Genomic DNA, 20,974 nt, shown 5'->3' on the forward strand with positions numbered 1-20,974 from the left:
CTTTAGCAACTGATGAAAGCAGGCCAGGACAGGTGTGATAACTCACCCAAATTAGTGATAGAACTGAGACAATAGATACAGGTGTCCTGGCTCCAACAATGGACTCGTTCTATGCAAGGATCACTGTCTGTCTGTCCTCCACCGCACCACCATTCAGCTACACCTATCAGAGGAAGGAACTAAAAGCAAGTATCCCTATAAAGTCCAAATTTTTCCTGACCTTCCACAATGCCCACTTTACAAGCCCAGTATTTTGGCTTTATAAATTCAGTGTTAATATTTTAAAACTTCTGGATGCATGCAAAGAAACAAAAAGTACTACTTCGTCAGTACATATTACAAAAAGTTTATGGTAAGGCATCAATGGAGATGGAACAGACCTATTATAATTCTGTATTTTAACTGTTTATAAAATTATATAGTATTCCAAAATAGTTTTCACTATAGTTTTTTAAATGCCCCCAAATAATTAGGATAACCTATGGATATGGTCTGTGGCTCCTGAAAGAAAATTTTAAAAGACCTCATATTCCACTTTTAATTATTTGGCCTGATTTCCAGACAGGACACTGAAGGATATTTAAACAGCTAAAGAGCATAGTTATTGGATGCATGAAAGAGAAGAAAGTAATGTATGTTAAAATTACACCCTGGAAAAAATCTCAAGAATAAAAGGGTGTTGAGCAGAAAGTCACATTTAAGGTTAAAGTTAAAGGCAAACTAACTTATTACAGGCGAAATCAGAGAAGTTTTACAAAAGGAGTATATGTAGTTTAGTGATCATTAAAGCCATGCCTGAAAATGTTTCTACCATTATTACATAATTAGTCCCTAGTAAACTAAAATGAAAAATAAAGTTCTTGATGTAAATCAGCATACAGAAAGGGACACAAATATAAGGCATTTGGAAAAACAAAGTCAGCTTTATGGCTTATTCGTTTTATCATTCTACAACAGTTACACTGAGGTTTATAAAGCATCACAGACAGACTTCTCTTCTGAAAGCTGAAAGCTGCATGTGGGAAGAAAAGATTTATTAAGAACCTACCAAATACTTGGTCAGAAGTTTTGGCAAGGCAGTAAGAAGTGGGATTTCTATGAAATTAAAATAAGTCAGAATAAGGTAAATTCATATTGGGAAGGCAAACAGACCTACATGTAGGTTCAAATGTCAAAACATGGTTATTTTAGACAGGGACATGTAGGAAAATCATTCTAAAAGGTCAGCTTAAATTGGGAATCAATTTTTTTCCAGGAAATTAAAAAAAAAAAAAAAAACTAGACCCATCCTTTCCATAAGGCCTGGACTCTCTAAGCAAATGTCACCTTGACAAAAGTTTAGATTTTCCTCCCTCTGATCATGAGACTATCCCCTAACCTAATTGAAGATCATAAACCTTGAAATCATCAACAATGCAGTTTTATTAAGAGTACGGTCATTTCATTTCATGAACAAATGTCACATTTGACAGCACGACACCCCAGCGCCTAAATGCATGGCTGGTCAGCTCTCTGGGAAACAGGGGACCATGATAATGCAGCCAGCGTGGTGTTCAAGCCCTCCCTCCTGCTGGAAACTGAACTATGGTCTCTCCCCTGCAGCAAGAAACAGGACTCGTGCCTTCTTTTTTTTTTATTTTTAAAGATTTATTTACTTATTTATTTGACAGATAGAGATCACAAGTAGGCAGAGAGGCAGGGAGAGAGAGAGGAGGAAGCAGACTCCCTGCTGAGCAGAGAGCCCAATGTGGGGCTTGATCCCAGGACCCTGGGATCATGACCTGAGCTGAAGGCAGAGGCTTTAACCCACTGAGCCACCCAGGTGCCCTTGGCCTAGTGCCTTTTAAACCTTTATGGTATAAATTAAAGAGAGACTTTTGTCAATGACAATTACGAAATATTTCAGTACCTCTGTTTAATCAACAAATATTTAAATAGCCAAACATGACTCTGCACAGAGAGAAACAGGAGATCTACAGGACAGTACTTTGGCCAACATTTTATCTTACCAGTTCTTAACTATGACGAAACTCTCACACAGTTACACATTCATTTTTTCCCCATAAAATAATCAGTTGCATGAAGACCTCGGCTAGGTCCACGCTGTCTCCCTCTACGTATTTGCAACCATTAAATTTTCTTCTCTCTCCTAGAACTGTCCTAGGAGTCATTTGTTTTATTTAGGTCCATTTTATTTTACCTTTCTTTTGACTTAAAAAATTACATTTGAATTAGGAAAATGTTATTTAATAAAAACAGGAATAGTATTCTGAGATTTAAGTTAATACTGTTCCTCAGCCACTAGGCTATGCTAAAGGACAGTCCATTTGTTCAAAACAGTTCTGTCTTCAGGTATCCAAAAAAGGAGGAAAATAAATTCGAAAACTGAGTATGAATTATTTAACCTACCTAGTTACCTAGCTGGTAAGTCATTTAAGAGATGTATATGAGTTTATATAATTAGTTTATAAGACATATTCCAAACGAATAAGTAAAAGCCCTTTTTAAAAAAATCAAATCTATGTCATGTGGTAATGTACAGCTTGGTTTTAAAAACATGAAATCATCTTTGTTTATTTTTATACAAACTGAATGTATTTTCATTTACATGTAGTCAATCCTATTTTTAAAAAACTATAATGTCTAGTCATGGACTGATTAGTTATCAGAAACATGAGCTTTTTATCAGATATATTATTCTGCTTATAAAAAGGTTATTCAAAAATGCAAGAGAACCAAACACATTTATTTTAGATATTTTTCACATTAAATTTATACTCTATTTATATATATAAATTTATATCTTATTAATATAAATCGTTAATAATTATTAATTATTAATAATATATCAATATATAATTAATATAGATTAAATTTACATCTAAATTTATACTCTAATTTGTGTTTAGAACCCTTTGCATTTCAACTTAGGAATGCAACTTACTGCTATTTTTTCCTTAAAACTCTAAAGAGCATACTACTATTTTTATCATCATTATTACATTAATACCTATCCTTGACTGCATACTGCACGGGGCACTGGGATTTAAATAAGCCTTAAAAACTCACAGGGTGGTTGGGGGCACAAAAAATAAACACTGATAAAATATATTGAGGGTGGGGCATCTGGGTTGCTCTGTGGGTTAAGCATCTGCCTTCGGCTCAGGTCATGATCTTGGGGTCTTGGGATCGAGTCCCACATCTGGCTTCCTGCTCAGTGGGGAGCCTGCTTCCCCCCTTCTCTCTCGCTGCCTCTCTGCCTACTTGCAATGTCTCTGTCAAATAAATAAACAAAATCTTAAAAAATATATATATTTAGGGCCCACACAGGTGCTATATATATGTGATAAATATTCATTTACATGTTATAATAGTTCACATAAGAGATGCCATATTCCTAGAACATCCAACAGGCTTTTTTTTTTTTTAAGATTTTATTTATTTATTTGACAGACAGAGATCACAAGTAGGCAGAGAGGCAGGCAGAGAGAGAGGAGGAAGCAGGCTCCCTGCTGAGCAGAGAGCCCGATGTGGGGCTCGATCCCAGGACCCTGAGCAGAGACAGAGGCTTTAACCCACTGAGCCATCCAGGTGCCCCAACAGGCTTTTTAAATTAAAGACCCAGAGGATTTCAAAGTCTGGTTCCCAAAAGTGCTTTGAAGATAAAAATCCATAACCTGCCCAATTTACTGTTTAATCCACTTGACAAGTCTATCTAAAAGAGGGGTTTGCCATATTTTAAAGATAAATTAATCTTTTTTTAACTTGACTTGCCTCTTTTTCAATTATTCATTACTCATCTGTTAATTATTCATTATAGGATGAATTATTGACAAAACACAATCCAGCCCCCAAACTAAACACTATTAATCTACTACTCATATTCTATTATCGCTTTGGCATATGATAGAGTACTTGGAAGAAAAAGGTTAGTGGACTTTCTCTTCTTAAATGTAATTAAATTCAGTAAAATCCATTTATGAAACACTGCAGAAAAAAGATGGATACAGTTATGATAGAGGTCAAATCATGTTTGCCCATATGCACAGGGGTGATATTTAAAATATTTATGTGTTCCCACAAGCTCTAAGGAACCCAAACAGCTGTTTGTGCTAAAGCACCTGTAGCTGCCATAGGGAAACACCACCATCACAGTTTGGAAACCTTTAATTCTGGTTGATCATCGTCATTATTATTATGTCCAAAACAGATATTAAATTAGTTTTTACAGAATTGCTATTATAGAATATGATATTCTTAATTAAGCCACATAAAATACCAACCAGCAGAATAGCACCACAGGTATTTTCAGTTCTAGAATTCCTTCCTTTTACATACTATAAACTAAAAAGATACCCGAAGGTCTAGAATTGCCTGTTGGTATCTTTTAGGAATGGCAGATACTAATTCATGTGGCTGGATCTAAAGCATTCCTGATCTGAATCCAAGGTGAGTTCTTGGGCTTTCCATATTAAATTGAGAGGCTATGATATATTCTCCTTAGTGATCCCCGTCACTGTCTAGTCTTAGATAGAAGTTAACTCCAGACCTACCTTGAGGTTCCTGACTTAGTCAAGGGCTTAGAGTTAAGATCTAAACCTGCTCTCCTTCAGTGCAAAGGATTCTTTAAAAAGTTTTTTAAAAAGGGAAAAACCACCCAAAAATAAAGTCTTAGCAGGGGGATGGATGGACCCACCTGCCCTGGAACATTCTATAGGAAGGAGTTGCCAAAGAGAAGAGCAAGGATTTCCACAGATGTGAAAGGCTGTAGAACTTGTCATGGGCCTAACCTCATGTTTAATCTTGGGCCTTGGGATACTCTGAAGGCTCCTGGGGTATTCACCAGGGTACAGGCCATTTGCAAATTAAGGACTGTGTTGGGATTATAATACACAGGTTCCAATGTCTTAAGGTGCCATTCATCAAAAGAGATGGATATAAAAACAGTAGCAAAATAACTGAGTGCCTGGAATTTATGTTCCTTTATGCCCAACTCTAGACTCTACTAGTTTCTAAGCACTTTAGAGTAGTAGTATTCTAACTTTCGATTCTCAAACCCCTCTAGGCCAGCTGCACCCAACTTGTTTTCATTGACCTGAAAATTCTTTCCAGAGCTCTTTCTTGCCTGTGAATGTGCTATGTCCCATGACTGGGGTGCCCTTCCTCTTCCTTGTCTACTTGAATTCATACTTCAAATTTTATCTCAAAAGTCAGGTGTGTTGTGAGATTTTCATGACTAACTGCAGCTAAAATCAGGTGTTTTTCCACCAGCTCCCATTCCTCTCTTACAGCACTTACTGTTCACTATCATAATTATTTGTATACAAGCCTGAATCCCTGACTAGCCGCTTCCTTTAGGCCCGAGAGGGTCTACCACTGAGGTTTGTTCTGGGAGGAACACAGTAAGTGCTCAATCCGTGCCTGCTAAAAAAATCCGTGGTGAGCAGGAAGACGGAGTAATGAGAAGAACTCTAAACATTAAATCCCAGAACTCCGTCTGCATTATGAGCTGACTCATGTTGGCCTTTAGTCTGCATTACTGCACCGAGTAATCTGCTACCCAAATTACGGTTTTCTTTCAAACAGTCCCCCTGAGCTGTTCTTCCGTCAGTGAACCTTGTTCTGACTCGGCTTACGTTGCCCATGCAAACCAAGGAAGCAATGTGGTCATTAGGCCCCGCTAGTCATCCAAAAAAGCCTTATCTTATTGACTGATCTGTTCACTCTGCCACAGGGCTGGTGATTCGGCTCCGAAGCCGGCAGACGACACGTCTCCGTAAGGGAATGGACTTTCTTAGGCTCTTGGGGTGGCTGCGAATCTCAGAGGGAACCACTTCAGACGTGCTTCTCTCCACTGTGAAAAAAGGTCACGTTCCTCACAGCCCTGTGCGGGGGTTTGACTGCAGTGAGTCCTACAGCGTTAATCTGAGAAAGACCCAGGGTTTTTGTTTTTTTCTTTTTTTAAAAAACCAAACTCATTTTATTGTCTTGAAGAGTTCAGACTTGTTACGTCACCAACTACAAGGGAACAAGAGCCCTGGGTGACATGAGGGCTGACCCCCGCCCATGGTAGTTCCCCGCCGACAGGCCCTGTGGTCCGGCTTCCCCCTCAGCGTCGGCTCCTCCGTTGTCGATGTGGCTTTCCACTCACACATTGCATGGACACTACAATCCTCCCTGAGAAAACTTTTCAGAGCCTCCTGAGTTAGATCTGAATGACATTTTAGCTTTAATATGTAAGTGTAACCATTTCCGGAGACCTGAATGCTATGCTTGTTTCAACCATCATTATATTTTGGAAAATATCTTTTAGAGCTTTCCAGCTATCACGACTCTTCATCGATATAAATGGGGTAGAATCCCACTGGGATCGATGACCGACATTATGTTAGCATGGACACCGTTATTTTAACTAAATACCCATGTGTTTAGATATAAAGCTGTCTGGGAGTTTAAAATAGTAAGTTGTCCCATAAATGTCATTTTGGGGGAAAATTCCATGATATACTGGCTCTGTCAGTAAATGGACAAAAGGGATACATTGAAATTAAACTCAGTAATTCAGGAGAAAAAGATGTCAAGTCCACACTTACCCACTATGTTTCATATGTGCTGGTTTATCCATTCGCACTGCTAATTTGATTTTTAAATCAGAGTCCTGGCTATTTTTTGGAACTATCATACGGTGAAACTCCGCTGACTTGGAGCTATTAGAAGTTGGGTATAATATCACCTGTAAGAGACCAAAAAAAAAAAAAAAAAAAATTAAGTGCACAATCTAGTGTCTAATGATCGGAACGGAAATCTTTTCTATGTTTTCCTGTTTAAAAAGAAGGTATCGTGCCCAGATGTGTCTAAACCATTTGACTCCCACCACAACAGATGGGTTTTCAATACAGACTCATTTATCTTTTTGACAACTATGTGTTTTCATATTATCACGTAATGAGTTTTCTTCCTGTGTCACTTCATAATGAGGTAAGAGCGCAGAGGCTACAGTTGAATAGACAGTTGTGAAATACTTGTTAGACACCTATAATTTCAAGCTATTCTAAACTCCTCGGGACAAAAGTTCAGAAAGAAATATTTTCTGAAATGATAGATAGCATGTTTAAAAAAGTAAAACCAATTATTTTAGGCAGCAAAAATAGAACTCCTGTTTTAATATTTTCATTGTAAAACAGTATGAAAGGAAATCAACTCAATTAGTGATGGAGAAGACTGATATCCTAGCACATTTTCTGCCTTAGATCAATACCAAAGGATTTTTTTCCCCTGATGACATGTTTTCAAAACCATGAAGATAATATTAGGACAGAAACAAAGTAATTATTTTTAGCAAAACTTCCAAATTACCAAATGATTATTTCATAACTCGACTTGACTCTACAGCTTCACAAAGCCAACACAGAAGAAAAGCTTACTCTTCAGATATTACATGCCATAGACAAGCATACATCATCTTACTACACGTCACTTCATTGTTCTTCACAGAGCCTGCATTTTACATATTGAAGGACTGTGGGACCCTGCCTGAGTAGGCCTCCTGGTGCCGTTTCACCAACAGCATCTGCTTACCTTGCGTCTCTGTCACCTTTTGGTAATTCTCAAAATGTTTCAAATTTTTTTTTTTTTTTTTTTAAAGATTTTATTTATTTATTTGACACAGAGAGAGAGAGAGAGAGATCACAAGCAGGCAGAGATACAGGTGGGGGGTTGGGGAAGCAGGCTCCCAGCTGAGTAGAGAGCCCAGTGTGGGGCTTGATCCCAGGACCCTGGGACCATGACCTGAGCCGAAGGCAGAGGCTTAACCCTCTGAGCCACCCAGGCACCCCAAATTTTAACGTTATTATTCAATTTGTTATAGTGATCTGTGACCAGTGAAAAACTATGATGTTACTACTCTAATTGTTTTGGGGCTTCACTAATCATGTACCGGTAGGACAGCAAACTTCAATGTGTGTTTATAAATGTGCTTTCTGACTGCTTTACCAATTGATTATTACGCTGTATCCCTCCCTCTTCTTGAGTCTCCCTGTTCCCTGAGACAAAACAATATTGAAATTAAGGTAATAACCTTACAACAGCCTCTGAGTGTTCAAGTTAAAGGAGGAGTCACACGTCTCACTTTAAATAAAAAACTAGAAATCACTAGGCTTAGTGAGGAAAGCATGTCAGAAGCCAAGACAGGCTGAAGGCTAGGTCTCTTGGGCTAAGTTATCATCATCAAGGAAAAGTTCTTGAAGGAAATTAAAAGTGTACTCTAGGGCATGCATAAGTGATTAAAAAACAAAACAGCTTTATTGCTAATATAGAGAAAGTTTTACTGGTTGGGAAAGAAGATCAAATAAGCCACAGCATTCCCCAAAGCCAGAGCCTAATCCAGAGCAAGACCCTAACTTTCTTCAATTCTCTGATGGCTAAGAGAGGCAAAGAAGCTACAGAAGGAAAGTCTGAAGGTAGCAGAGTTGTTTCACGGGGGGTTAAGGAAAGAAGTCGTCTCCATAACATAGAAGTACAAGGTGAAGCAGTTAGTGCTGATGTAGAAGCCCCAACAAGTTATTTGAAGATCTAAGTAATAGAAGTGGCAACACTAAACAACACATTTTCAATGGATACTAAACAGTCTTATGTTGGAAGAAGAGGTCATCTTGGACTTTCATAGCTAGAGAGGAGAAGTCAATTACTGGCTTTAAAGTATCAAAGGGACAGGTGAACTCCCTCTTATTAGGGGCTGATGTAGCTGCTGACTTTAAATTGAAGCTAAAGCTCATTTACCTACCCTTCCAAAAATACCTACCCTTCCAAAAATTCCAAGAATGATACTAAATCTGCTCTGCTTGAGCTCTATACCTGGAATAACAAAGCCTTGATAACAGCACATCTGTTTACAACACGGATTACTGGCTATTTTAAGTTCACTGTTGAGACCTACTGCTCAGAAAAAAGATTCCTTTTGGAAAGTTTACTGCTTAGTGGCAATGCACCTGGTCACCCAAGAGCTCTAATGGAGATGGACAATGAGATTAGTGTCCTTTCCATCCTTGCTAACACAGCAACCGTCCTGCAGCCCATGGATCGAGGAGTGATTTTCACTTTAAAGTCTAATGCAGGAAGCACATTTTGTAAGGCTAAAGCTGCCATAGAGAATGATGACTCTGATGGATTGGGGCAAGGCAAAGAGAGAAAAGCTTTTGGAAAGGATTCACCATTGTAGATGCCATTAAGAACATTTATGATTCATGGGAAGTCAAAGTATCCACGGTAGCAGGAATCTGGAAGCAGCTGATTCCAATTCTCCTGGATGATGTTGGGAGATTTCAAGACTTCAGTGGAGGAAGTACTGCAGATGTGGTGCAAACAGCAAGAGAACCAGATGTAGAACCTAAAGATGTTACTGAGCAATTGTTCCTTGAGATACAACAATATTGAACTTAGACCAATTAATTACCCTGCCACGGTAAATCCTTCCACTGACTTCACTTAGAAGTACCCATTAGGAAATTAAAATGTGGCAGGAATGATGATATTCAATAGTGAGATGATCCTTAGTTTGTGGATCAGATGCTATTACTTGTTTTGGGACTTTATTCAGTAACCTGTCATCAGCATTTAAAGAATGAGAAAATTGTCCAATGTCTTCATTTAAGTATTCTCATCTGTATAAGACTTTTGGAGTTTGGAACAGTACCAATTTTTGTGTAAACATAGAAGAAAGAGTTAAAAAGGGATAAAGTCTGTAGGTCACTCATGCCAAAATAAATTTGGAGGGAAAAAGGGTGTGGTAGGGAGAACAAGAAAAAGCTTCCCAGAATTGCTAGGGAAATGGCAGCTCTAGCTTCAGGGGTGATGATACAGCTCTTGATCTTTGTTTTTACTTGTTGTGTTCAAGTGACACAACAAATGGCTGCAGTCTCCTGGTAACCCATTAGCAGGTAAGGAGGTACTTCTTGTGGGCGAGTGATGGAAGTGGTTTGAGATGGCAATTCCTCCTGCTGAAGATGCTGTGGAGACTGAATTCACAACAAGGATTTAGACTATTACACAGACTTAGTTGGTAAAGCAGTGGCAGGGTTTGAGAGGACTGAAACTAATTCTGAAGGAAGTTCTACCGTTTGTAAAATGCTAGCAAATGACAGCATCCCAGGCTAGGGAAATCATTCGTTAAAGGAATAGCCGATCGATAACGGCAAACTTTGTGCGGTCTTAATTTAGGAAGGTACCATGGCCGACCGAACCTTCAGGAAGCGCCACCCTGGTCAGTCAGTAACCATCGACATCACGGCAAGATCCTCCACCAGCGAAAAGATGACAATTTCCTGAAAGCTCAGATGTTGGTTAGCATTTTTAGCAGTAAGTATTTTTTAATGAAGGTTATGTACTTTTTAAAGACAATGTTATCACACACATAGAAGATTACAGTATAGTGTAAATATAACTTTTAGATGCAATGAGAAACCAAAAAAAATCATTTGACTCACTTTTTCAGGATATCCATTTTATTGCAGAACTCTGGAACTAAATTCACAGCATCCCTGAGGTTTGTCGGTACATAAAATGATGTATTTCCCCTCTTTAGTCAGTCATAACATTATTTAGACATGGCCTGTATCCAAGCCTTGATATTTTTAAGTGGGAGGACTATATTCTGAAGGATAAAGATATGAAAGGCGGTGTGTATTTTAAGCTGCTCTTATTTTATAGCAGTGTGAAAAGTAAACAAACTTGAAATTTCTGTGTAAATAAAAGAATTATAAACATGCTCAGGTATGCTAAAATATTCTGAAAAACAAAACACGGCAACTGAGTTCGGCACGCTTTGCCAAAAAACAAAAGTCTTCATTTCCATGTATAAGTGGAACTAGTCACAGAGAAATTTTGAAGCAAAGCTCCTTCTCTCTCTAGGAAAGACAGCAGTCATAAAAGCTTCTTAAACTATTCTCAACTTCCAACTTGTTAAATGCAACTGCTATTTTGAGCCTTTCCTCAAGCCTATCCTAAAAGCCACAGCTGAGTTGAATCCAGCATGTCTATACACTTAAGCATATAAAGGCACATCCAGTAATAGATAAAATGGCATTTGTGATATTTTAAAAAGTGTTATTATAGAATTAATCCCTTGTGACAGCTAAAATAGCCAATGGAATATTTTATAGATTCTTTCTTAAATGACAGTTAAAAACAAGTGATAATTTTTGGCTCACACCAGTAGACAAAACAATGTCATTATCAACTTAGAGGATGATGCAAAAATAAATAAATAAATAAATAAATAAATAAAATAAAATAATGAAAAAACAAAGGTGAAGAGCTGTATATCCTCCCTCTGAAGCTAGAGCTGCCATTTCCCTAGCAATTCTGAGAAGCTTTTTCTTGTTCTCCCTACCACTTCCCCCACCCCCCACCAAATTTATTTTGGCATGAACCACCTACAGACTTTATCCTTTTTTAATTCTTCTATGTTTACACAAAATTGGTACTGTTCCAAACTCCAAAAGTCTTATACAGATGAGAATACTTAAATGAAGACATTGGACAATTTTCTCATTCTTTAAATGCTGATGGCAGGTTACCGAATAAGGTCCCAAAACAAGTAATAGCTTCTGATCCACAAACGAAGGATCATCTCACTATTGAATATCATCATTCCTGCCGCATTTCAATTTCCTAATGGGTACTTCTAAGTGAAGTCAGTGGAAGGATTTACTGCTTATCTCTGTTCATTTAAATCTTTGAAGGCCCATTATGTGGGACACTCCAAGATGAAAACTACGGATGGTTCAGATCCCTCAGGGAGCTCAGAGTTTGTTCTTACCAGAGCGAAGAGCTCAGATACTCTGATGATCTTACTTCCTCTTGCTGCCCTTCTATCCCTGCGATGGGCCAAGGTTTTCTGATTCTGTCAGTCTCTGGGTTTCTGCACTGTCAGTTCTTTAGTGGCTCTGTTCTATCACATGTGAAGCTGATCCCCTGGGTTACATTTCCTCCTTTTGAAAGACCTAGTATTGGAATTGTCTGCTTCTCCAGACAAACACTGAGGCATGTAACAAATGGAGGTCCATACCTATGAAATACATTGTTTCTAAAAGAACTGTACTGATGGATAAACCCTGAACTTAGTCTTAACAATGACTGTAAACAGGGTTCCAGGTCCCCAAATCGCACATCTGTGAAGTGGTAATGGTCATCCACATGATGGTGCCACAGATGGTAACAGATAAGCCGCAGCTCCCAATGAGTAGAGGCCAAAGGGCCAGGAGAAATAAAGGACAAAGGAGTTCTTTTTCAGAAGTAGAACAAGGGTCTAATCAAGAGATCCTGAACACTGCCAGGACAGGATTTCAGTCTTGTCCCTGGACAATTATTCCTAGGTATTTTCCATTTTACCTTTCTTTTTCCCCCCTTTTCCCCAAATGGGCTACTTGGTTGTAGTCTGTTCCACTGCTGTAGAGTGGATTGCTGCTAGGGCAGGGTGGGGAGGGCAGGTGGAGTAGTAAGTAGTTAACATGAATTTTAGTTCATAGGTCACTAGGCTGTAGAAAGAGCCAGGGCTGGACCTATTGGAGATGCTGGATTCTGGCCTGGAGGAGACTTCCGGTGGATTCCCTTGAGTTGAAGTGAATGTGTTCTACGTATAGGAGGAAGGGTAACACAACTATTCTCATATTTGGCTACAGGGGCAAACTAGAGCTGGTCTTCTGTTTACTGGGATTCGTGCTTTCACTAGCATAGAGCTGTTGCTAGAATCAGTCAGTAAGGCAGAGATTGTATTTTCTAGCTCCTCTTACATCTAAGTAGGGATACATGACAGTTCTAGCCAATGGAACATGAAGAGAAGTGGTAAGCGCCACTTTGGGCAAAAATAATGAAGATATAGGTATGCCTTCATCCCTTTTTGCTCATCTGCTAGCCAAATGCAGAGAACTCCTATGCTTAGAAATGAGAGCCATAAAATAAAATGGAAGAAACTACAGCCCTGAATCACCAAATGGAGGAAATCTACCCCATCTATCAGGAACACCCAATGGGAACTGTTAGGCAGGTGTTACTCTTTTGAACAAGTGAAATGTTTGTTGCAGCATTTAGTAGTAACCTAAGTAGTATATTAACAGAGTTTGGCATCATAGGTCTTTTTTCACGGCTAAGTGCTTAAAAATTTTAAGAATGGCAGTTGTACTTGACTAGAACTTGGCACAGGAATTAAAATATTTAACAGATATAAAAATTAACTAAGGATACTGCTATGTTCCAGGTTTACATCTAAATTAATTATAGCTCTGTGCAAAATATTTAGCTTCTTCTATTATTTAGCAAAGTTGCCTATTCTTTGCTATTCATTTCTCTGAACTTTCTGTACATATTTCTGCTTCTTCTAGTTTATTTTTGTCACTAACATTTTAAATGTCTTGTCACTTAGCAGGACACATTTTATGATTCTTTATCTTTTTTTTTTTTTTTAACCTTAGATATAAAACCAACCTATCTTCTTCATAATAAAATGTCAACATTACTTGCCATCTTTGCTGAGGTGTAATGAAAAACACAACTTTTTTTAGGCTTTGTTTAAAATTCTGTCAAATTTAATATACAAAAAAAACCCCCTTAAGAATGAAGTGTTATATATATGTGTGTGTGTGTGTGTGTATTATACATACATCATGTTTAGAGTAATATGAGGTTCATGGGATCTGAACACAAGCTGACACCCCTATACTGTTCTTCTATTAAAATATTAAAGTTCAAGCCATGTGCATTTGTGCACATTTCACATTATTTTAACGTTGTGACCTATATATTTAAGGCCTTCTAAATTTCCAAGTGATTTCAATAAAGGTCTGAAAAATGTAAAAACTAAGGGAGGAAAAATCCAGAACTAGGGGAGCCAGATAAGCCCTGGGGCTAGGCAAGAAAGTCATTGCCCTTTTCTATAAATATTTGTTTGCCTAGAGGAAGAAAAAAATGTATGTGACCACAATACTTGCATTTTAGTCTTAAGATAGAGATACATACTTGATACAATTCTAGCTCAAAGATGGGTACAACCACCAATTCTGGAAGAAATCAGGACAAAATGCATAGGGAAATTATTCCATTTGGGAGTCTCAAAGAACACGTAAGAATTACAAGGCAAGACATGGGGAAGAAGTTGAGGCATAGAAATGAGGCTGTTGGCACTGAGTCACCTTAAGAGTGGCCCTCTAGGGGCACCTGGGTGGCTCAGTGGGTTAAGCCTCTGCCTTCAGCTCAGGTCATGATCTCAGGGCCCTGGGATCGAGCCTCAGATTGGGCTCTCTGCTTGGCAGGGAGCCTGCTTCCTCCTCTCTCTCCTCTGCCTGCCTCTCTGCCTACTTGTGATCTCTGTCTGTCAAATAAATAAATAAATAAAATCTTAAAAAAAAAAAAAAAAGAGTGGCCCTCTAGAAAAAGGCACACAAAGCTATGCTAATATTCTTAACTACTATCTTTAGTTCTCAAGCCCTTCCCCAAGCTTAACTGGCCAGATCTTTTTTTTTTTTTTTGTTCCCAGAACCTACCCCCAGTCAGCTACTATTGCTTGCCCCCATAAGGACTTCAATCAATACAAATGCTCATCAGATCTTCTGCCACATCAATTCTCTATCTCCTCAACATATAAGAACACCAACAGACAGATGAAAAGATCCTCAACATCACTAATTATGAGGGAAATGCAAATCAAAACCACAATGAGATATCACCTCACACCTGCCCGAATAACTAAGCTCAAAAAGATACAACGTAAGTGTTGCTAAGGAGGTGGAGAAAAGGGAACCTTCATGCACTGTGAATGTAAACAGGTACAACCACTGTGGAAAAGAAGACTGGCAGTTCTTCATAAAAAAAGAAAAATAGAACTATCATATGATCTAGTAATTCCACTACTGGGTATTTATCCAAAGAAAACAAAAACACTAATCCAAGAAGATATACTTATCCCTGTATTTCTCGCTGCATTATTTACAATAACCAGGATATGAAAGCAACCCCAGGGTCCATCAACAGATGATAGAGAAAGATGCAATATAAATACATAATGGAATATTACTCAGTCATAAAAAAGAACAAGAGCTTGCCATTCAAACAACATGGGTGCACCTAAAAGCAATTATGTTTAATGAAATAAGTTAGAGGAAGATAAATTCCTTATGACTTCACTTACATGTGGAATCTAAAAAAAAAAATGAACAAAGAACAGAAAAAACCAGACCCTCAAATACAGAGAACTGGTGGTTGCCAAGGGGTGGTGGATAGGGATACAGACCAAAAAAGTGATGGGGATTAAGAGGTACAAACCTCCAGTTATAAAATAAGTGCCAGAAATAAAAAGTACAGCATAGGGAATATAGTCAACAATACTTTTCAGAAAAGAATGTGAAACACTAACTTTTGAGAATTAGGCAGAGAACTCTATAATTGAGACTAGAGGCCAAAGAGGCAGAAAAAGCAGAATGTGATGTGCTGTGTTCAAGGTAGACAGTGTTTCAGGGAGAAGGAAATGGCCAACAGTACCAAATGGCAAAAGAGAAAGTAAGCACGGTATACACGGAAAGGGTATTGCTTGATTTAACAGAGAAACCACTCAAGATCTCAGCAAGTTATGTGAGGCCAGACTGTGATAGTTATAAGAACAAAAATCTATCTGAGGAAGAGGAAAGCACTTCCTTTAACTCTTAGGTGATCAAGATAGGGCAAGTTTGGCAAGATCACTTTGCCTAGAAGAGCACTGTTCGCAAAGGTAGGGGCAAGAAAGCCAGAGAGGGTGCAGAGGGTAAGGAGATAGGAAGTGGTACTGACAGATGACAGCAGAAAGGAAGACTGGGGATAGGCTGTGGAGGAGCGTGTTTTGCTAAGGAGTTTATAGGTTATCCCATAACAAATAATTAAAAGATGCTTTTCAGCCAGGGAATGACAATAAAATTTTTATACCCCTGAATGGAGAATAATCCCGTGTCACCCGGCTGCATACATCCAGGAGCAGAAGAGTGGGGAGGTGTCCTAGCATCCAACTGAGAGATGAACTGGACTTAAAAATACATCCTTAAAACAGAGAGTAAAAATGCTATTAGCTAGAATCCTGTTTCAATTTGTGATTAAAATCCTTTTTGCTGACAATCAGAGATGTCCTTGAGACACAGAGTTCTTTAAGGGCACATGTAAAGGAACATCTCAGATAAGTAGAGCTATCTCTATGACAGACCTTGACTTTTGGGGTTCAGACCTTGACTTTCTGGGTTCAGCTGACTTTTTTTTTATCTTCTTCCTTCAAATGCTGGAGCCTTTACACTTTAGCTAAGATTGGCAATGACTAAGCTTTTATACTTTAGCTAAGGTTTAAACGTGAACTTTTCAAGTACCAAGTGCCTTCCTGAGAGCTATGACCTTGAGAGACAGACTAACTGAATTTACTTGATTTCAATAAATTTGTATTTAGCACATGTTAATAACTAAGATATATTTTCCCCAATATCAGAGCCTCTGTATTTTAAGTGTGAGAAGATAAATCAAAAGATTTTTCTGAGAGAAATCTACATCCTTAGTAACAATTTCCAGTGTTTTAATACACCTGAGGCTGCTTTGTCTAAATTATTTCCCCTTCGATTTAATATCAGGGCTTCCTGTCCCACTTAGTTGAAACAAAGAACACCTGCTCACTCTAACTAACACAATGCTCTTTTGTGTACCGAAAGATTAGCATTAAGTCTTCCGTCAACTTCATTGTCCGTAGGCTAAATCCAGTTTCCTTTATTTTCAAAGTTGGAAAGAATCCTGGAATTTATAATACGGAACTGAACCAAACTCCCAAATCCTTACCTAATGTGCAGTTGGTTTGACAGAGTACCATTCAACTCCTTCCTTCCATATAGTACTTTTTAAAAAAATTTAACTATATAGCCCTTTTCAAATAAAACAGTAAAAGAAAAAAATATTATCTAGATTCAGTACTTTCTCCTGACATTAACTTGTTAAAAGATAGAGATTAAAAACCTTGTTATTTGCATGATGGTGGCTGCGGAGAGCGTACGGAAAAGAAAAACCAAAGTGAATAATTTATTCCTAAAACTTTGCTGACATCTCTATTTCATAATGGACCATTTTATGATGCTCTTAGAATGCATTTAGGAGACTATGCTCCCTGAAGCCAGGAGCTATTCTGTCTTCAAGTATCTCATTCGTGGCTTCTAGGTTAATGTAAGTCAGTATCTTCAATTAAGCCTTTTTCACCATGACTCCTCTTCATATCCTAGAGTAGACACTTATCAAGTATTTGTTGGTTGGCTGACTGGATAGATAGATGCTCAGAGAAGTTAGAAATAAAAATGCAAACCTAAAATTGATATTTCACTGAGGTGAAAAGAGAAAAAGGCTTACCAAATTTGATAACAGAAAATGATGGTAGTAATAATTTTGTAGGCCAGATTTTGCATGCCAATTACATGTGGCCAGTCTATAAAAATTTATTAAAACTCCCATCTTTCCAAAAATTACTGTGATAGGTAGAGTAAGTTTCCCAAAGATGTCTCTACATACCTAATCTCCGGAAACTATGAATAGATTACCTTAAATGGCAAAAGAAAATTGAGGTAGCTGGTGGAATTCAGATCGCTAATTAGCCAACCTTAAAATAGGAAGATAATCCTAGGATATCCAGGTGGACCCAATACAATGACCAGAGTTATTAGGGAGGAGGAAGGTAGAAGAGTGGGTGTGAGAGCCATGAGTTGTGAGAAACGCTCAGTTGGCCAATGATGGCTTTGGACATGGAAAGGGGCCATGAACCAAGGAATACAAGGAGTCTCTAAAAGCTAAAAAGGTAAGGGGAGCCTGGGTGGCTCAGTGGGTTAAAGCCTCTCCTTCGGCTCAGGTCATGATCCCCAGGGTCCTGGGATGGAGCCCCACATCCAGCTCTTGGCTCAGCAGCGAGCCTGCTTCCCTCTCTCTCTCTCTGCCTGCCTCTCTGCCTTCTTGTGATCTCTGTCTGTCAAATAAATAAATAAAATCTTTTTAAAAAAATAAAAGCTAAAAAGGTAAAAATAAATTTCATTCTCCCTTAGATCCTCTGGAAAGGAACTCCACTCTGCCAACATCTTGATTTCAGCTTACTGAGATTCCTTTTGGACTTCTGACCTCCACAAATGTAAGAAAATAAATTTGTCTTGTTTTTGGTAATTTGTCACAGTCACAATAGGAAATGGATACAGAAAATAAAGGCTGAGATTTGATCATAAAAGAACATGAAATGTGGAGATTTGATTTTAAAAAACCCCTAAATTTACCTTTTAAATTTCTTCTGCCAAGTATGTGATTCAAAGATACTTTTAAATAGACTTCTATCAGTAGCTTTGTCTGATTAACAAGAGGTTTTTGTGTGTGATTATTTCTCTCATACCCATAACCATTCTGCTTAGATAAAATCTTTTGAATCTTTATTTTGCTAAAGTTTTAACTTTCCTTATAAATTTTTTAAATGATTAATAATGAGGCTGATTATTTTGGTTTCATGGTGATGAAAATCACCATGCATGTATTTCCAACAAATTTAAAGTTTCTTATACCCAAATGATCAACGATTATTTCTTTTATTACAACGTCTTTCTTGAAGATTTTGAAAGACATAGTCAAGGCTGTCACTATATTTTTTATGGCTCAATTAAAGATAGTGGCCTTTATTCATCTTCATACATCACTTTTATTGCTTGTAAGGTGTCGATTTCCTACCTCTCCTTGGATGGAGCAATATATTCCATCACAGCTCATCTGTGTTTTTTAAGAATTATCTAGACAGAAAAGCATCATTATTATTCTTGATCTATTCCCCTCCACCATAAATTATGAATAGCAGTAACCTTTATATTTCCTTACCAATACAGTTTCTATTAGAGGATACTGCATGAGTAGCTTTATCGCATTCCTTTTTACTAGCCTGGTTATAATAATGCCTGGCATTTATAAAGAATCTTTCAACTGAATGCCTCAAAATGCTTTGTGAAATTTAAATTAATTCTCACATCACCCTTAAAAGATAGGCATTACTGTTGTTATGTAAATAACTGGACACTGAAGTTAAATGAGACACTTCCAACGCTATATCCCCCTTCTTCAATCCAACAAATTATTCCCTTAATTATTTTACAAACATTATAATAACTAACGTAGCTTTGTTCTTGCTTGGGTTATTAAATACTGTAAGAATACACATGTATGTATTTATCTATCTATTGATTGAAGTACTGTAAGAATTTTTAGAGCCCACTCAATTTTATCTCTGTTAATCCAGAACATATAATGGAAGGATGGGAAGAATAAGTTACAGACTATGTCTAAACTTCAGTAACTCCAGCTGCATCCTTAAATATATTTGATACATAACTTAATATACGGTAAGGTAAGACAGAGGGTAGTAGGGAACAAAGGTCAGGGCAGAGACTGAGAAGTTCCGTGACTTCTCCATTTGTTCTCATGGCTATTTTAACAGAGCCAATACCAGAATCAAGTTCTTCTGGAAGCAGGTTTTAAACTTCTGAGTTTCAGATGCTCAACCATCTGAATCTTATACCTTTTACTTAAAACAATTTGTTTTTTACTCAAACACTACAGGTAATAAATAGTAGGGAACATAAGTACTTAGCTTTTGTGTAGGAGTGCTAAAGACCATGAAGGTGAATATTCTTAAGCAGCTTTGAAGCGCTCCAAAATGCACAGGAACTTCTTTTCTTAATGCAGCAACTTGAGGAAGTTCTAAACTGCTTCCTCTATGTATTAAAAGAGAAGGGTTGAACTTACTAGAACCTCACTCTGGCTGTAGGGTCTAAACCAGATTATTATCCTTCAACTGTTTCAGTTTATCACTTGGTAAGGAAGCTCAGGCATTCAAACAAAGGGAGTTGTGCTAGAGTCTACCCCAATTTTGCTCAGGAGAAATGAAACTGAATCAGGCAAAGTTCAAGAGATTCATTGGCTCACTCATCTTCCCAACATTAACTGGACATGTATTGTAGGTCAGAAACAATTAGATGTTGTTGAAAGCACTCACCTTCAACAAGAAATGGAAATACATCATTGTAAGTTTTTTAGACTCATATAGTCTAATATCACTTAAAGTTAGGCTGTGATGAGTTAAAACAACACCTAGAGTAAGTTATTGATAATAAGTCAACAAAGAAAAAAACAGAGCCATAAAAATATTCAACTAGTCTAAAGAAAAAAAAAGAGGGGGAATAAAGGACAGGAAAGACAGAACAAATAGCTAAATGACAGATCTAAACTTAACCATACCAATAAATTATAATAATGATTAAAAGATTGCCAGATTGAATAAGAAATAGAAACCCAATATATGCTGCTTAAATACACATATAATATGCTAACACTTGTTTAAAAGTAAAGAAATCTGGGATGGCTAAAATAGATTTTATTTTATTTTATTTTTTTAAAGAGTTTATTTGTTTATTTGACAGACAGAGATCACAAGTAGGCAGAGAGGCAGGCAGAAGGGGAAGGGGAAGGGGAAGCAGGCTCCCCGCTGAGCAGAGAGCCCCATGCGGGACTCGATCCCAGGACTCTGGGATCATGACCCAAGCCGAAGGCAGAGGCTTTAACTCACTGAACCACCCAGGCGCCCCAGGGATGGCTAAAATAGATTTTAAACCAAAGTATATTACAAGGGATAAGGAAAGTCGTTTCATAATGACAAATCAATCAGGAAAAAGGATATGGAGATCATTAATATTTAGGCACCTAGCAACAGATCTTCAAGATACAAAAAGCAAAACAATGATAGAGCAAATACAAAAGTACACCCAGAGATTAATAACAATTTATCAAAAACTGATTTAAAAAAGTAGATAACCAATAAATATATGTGAGATCTGATCAATAATGTAAACTCTTTGACTTTTCTGAAACACCCTATTAAACAATGGAGAAAAACAGTCTTTAGAAATGCATGTGGAACATT

General features: G+C 37.7%; 1 protein-coding gene across 21 annotated transcripts in view; it reads right to left on the reverse strand.

The window, feature by feature from the left end:
* CADPS2 (calcium dependent secretion activator 2) overlaps positions 1-20,974 on the reverse strand; it is a 525,179-nt gene that overhangs the window by 224,150 nt on the left and 280,055 nt on the right. For all 21 annotated transcript variants that reach the window (XM_013050847.2, XM_045062940.1, XM_045062933.1 and 18 more), the window contains exon 8: positions 6,594-6,733. In XM_013050847.2, coding sequence (XP_012906301.2) covers positions 6,594-6,733 — 140 coding nt within the window. The remainder of the gene's footprint in view (positions 1-6,593; positions 6,734-20,974) is intronic.

The sequence above is a fragment of the Mustela putorius genome, unplaced genomic scaffold (assembly GCF_011764305.1).
Source record: "Mustela putorius furo isolate JIRA1106 unplaced genomic scaffold, ASM1176430v1.1 tig00003845_pilon_pilon_pilon, whole genome shotgun sequence".
Lineage (NCBI taxonomy): Eukaryota > Metazoa > Chordata > Mammalia > Carnivora > Mustelidae > Mustela > Mustela putorius.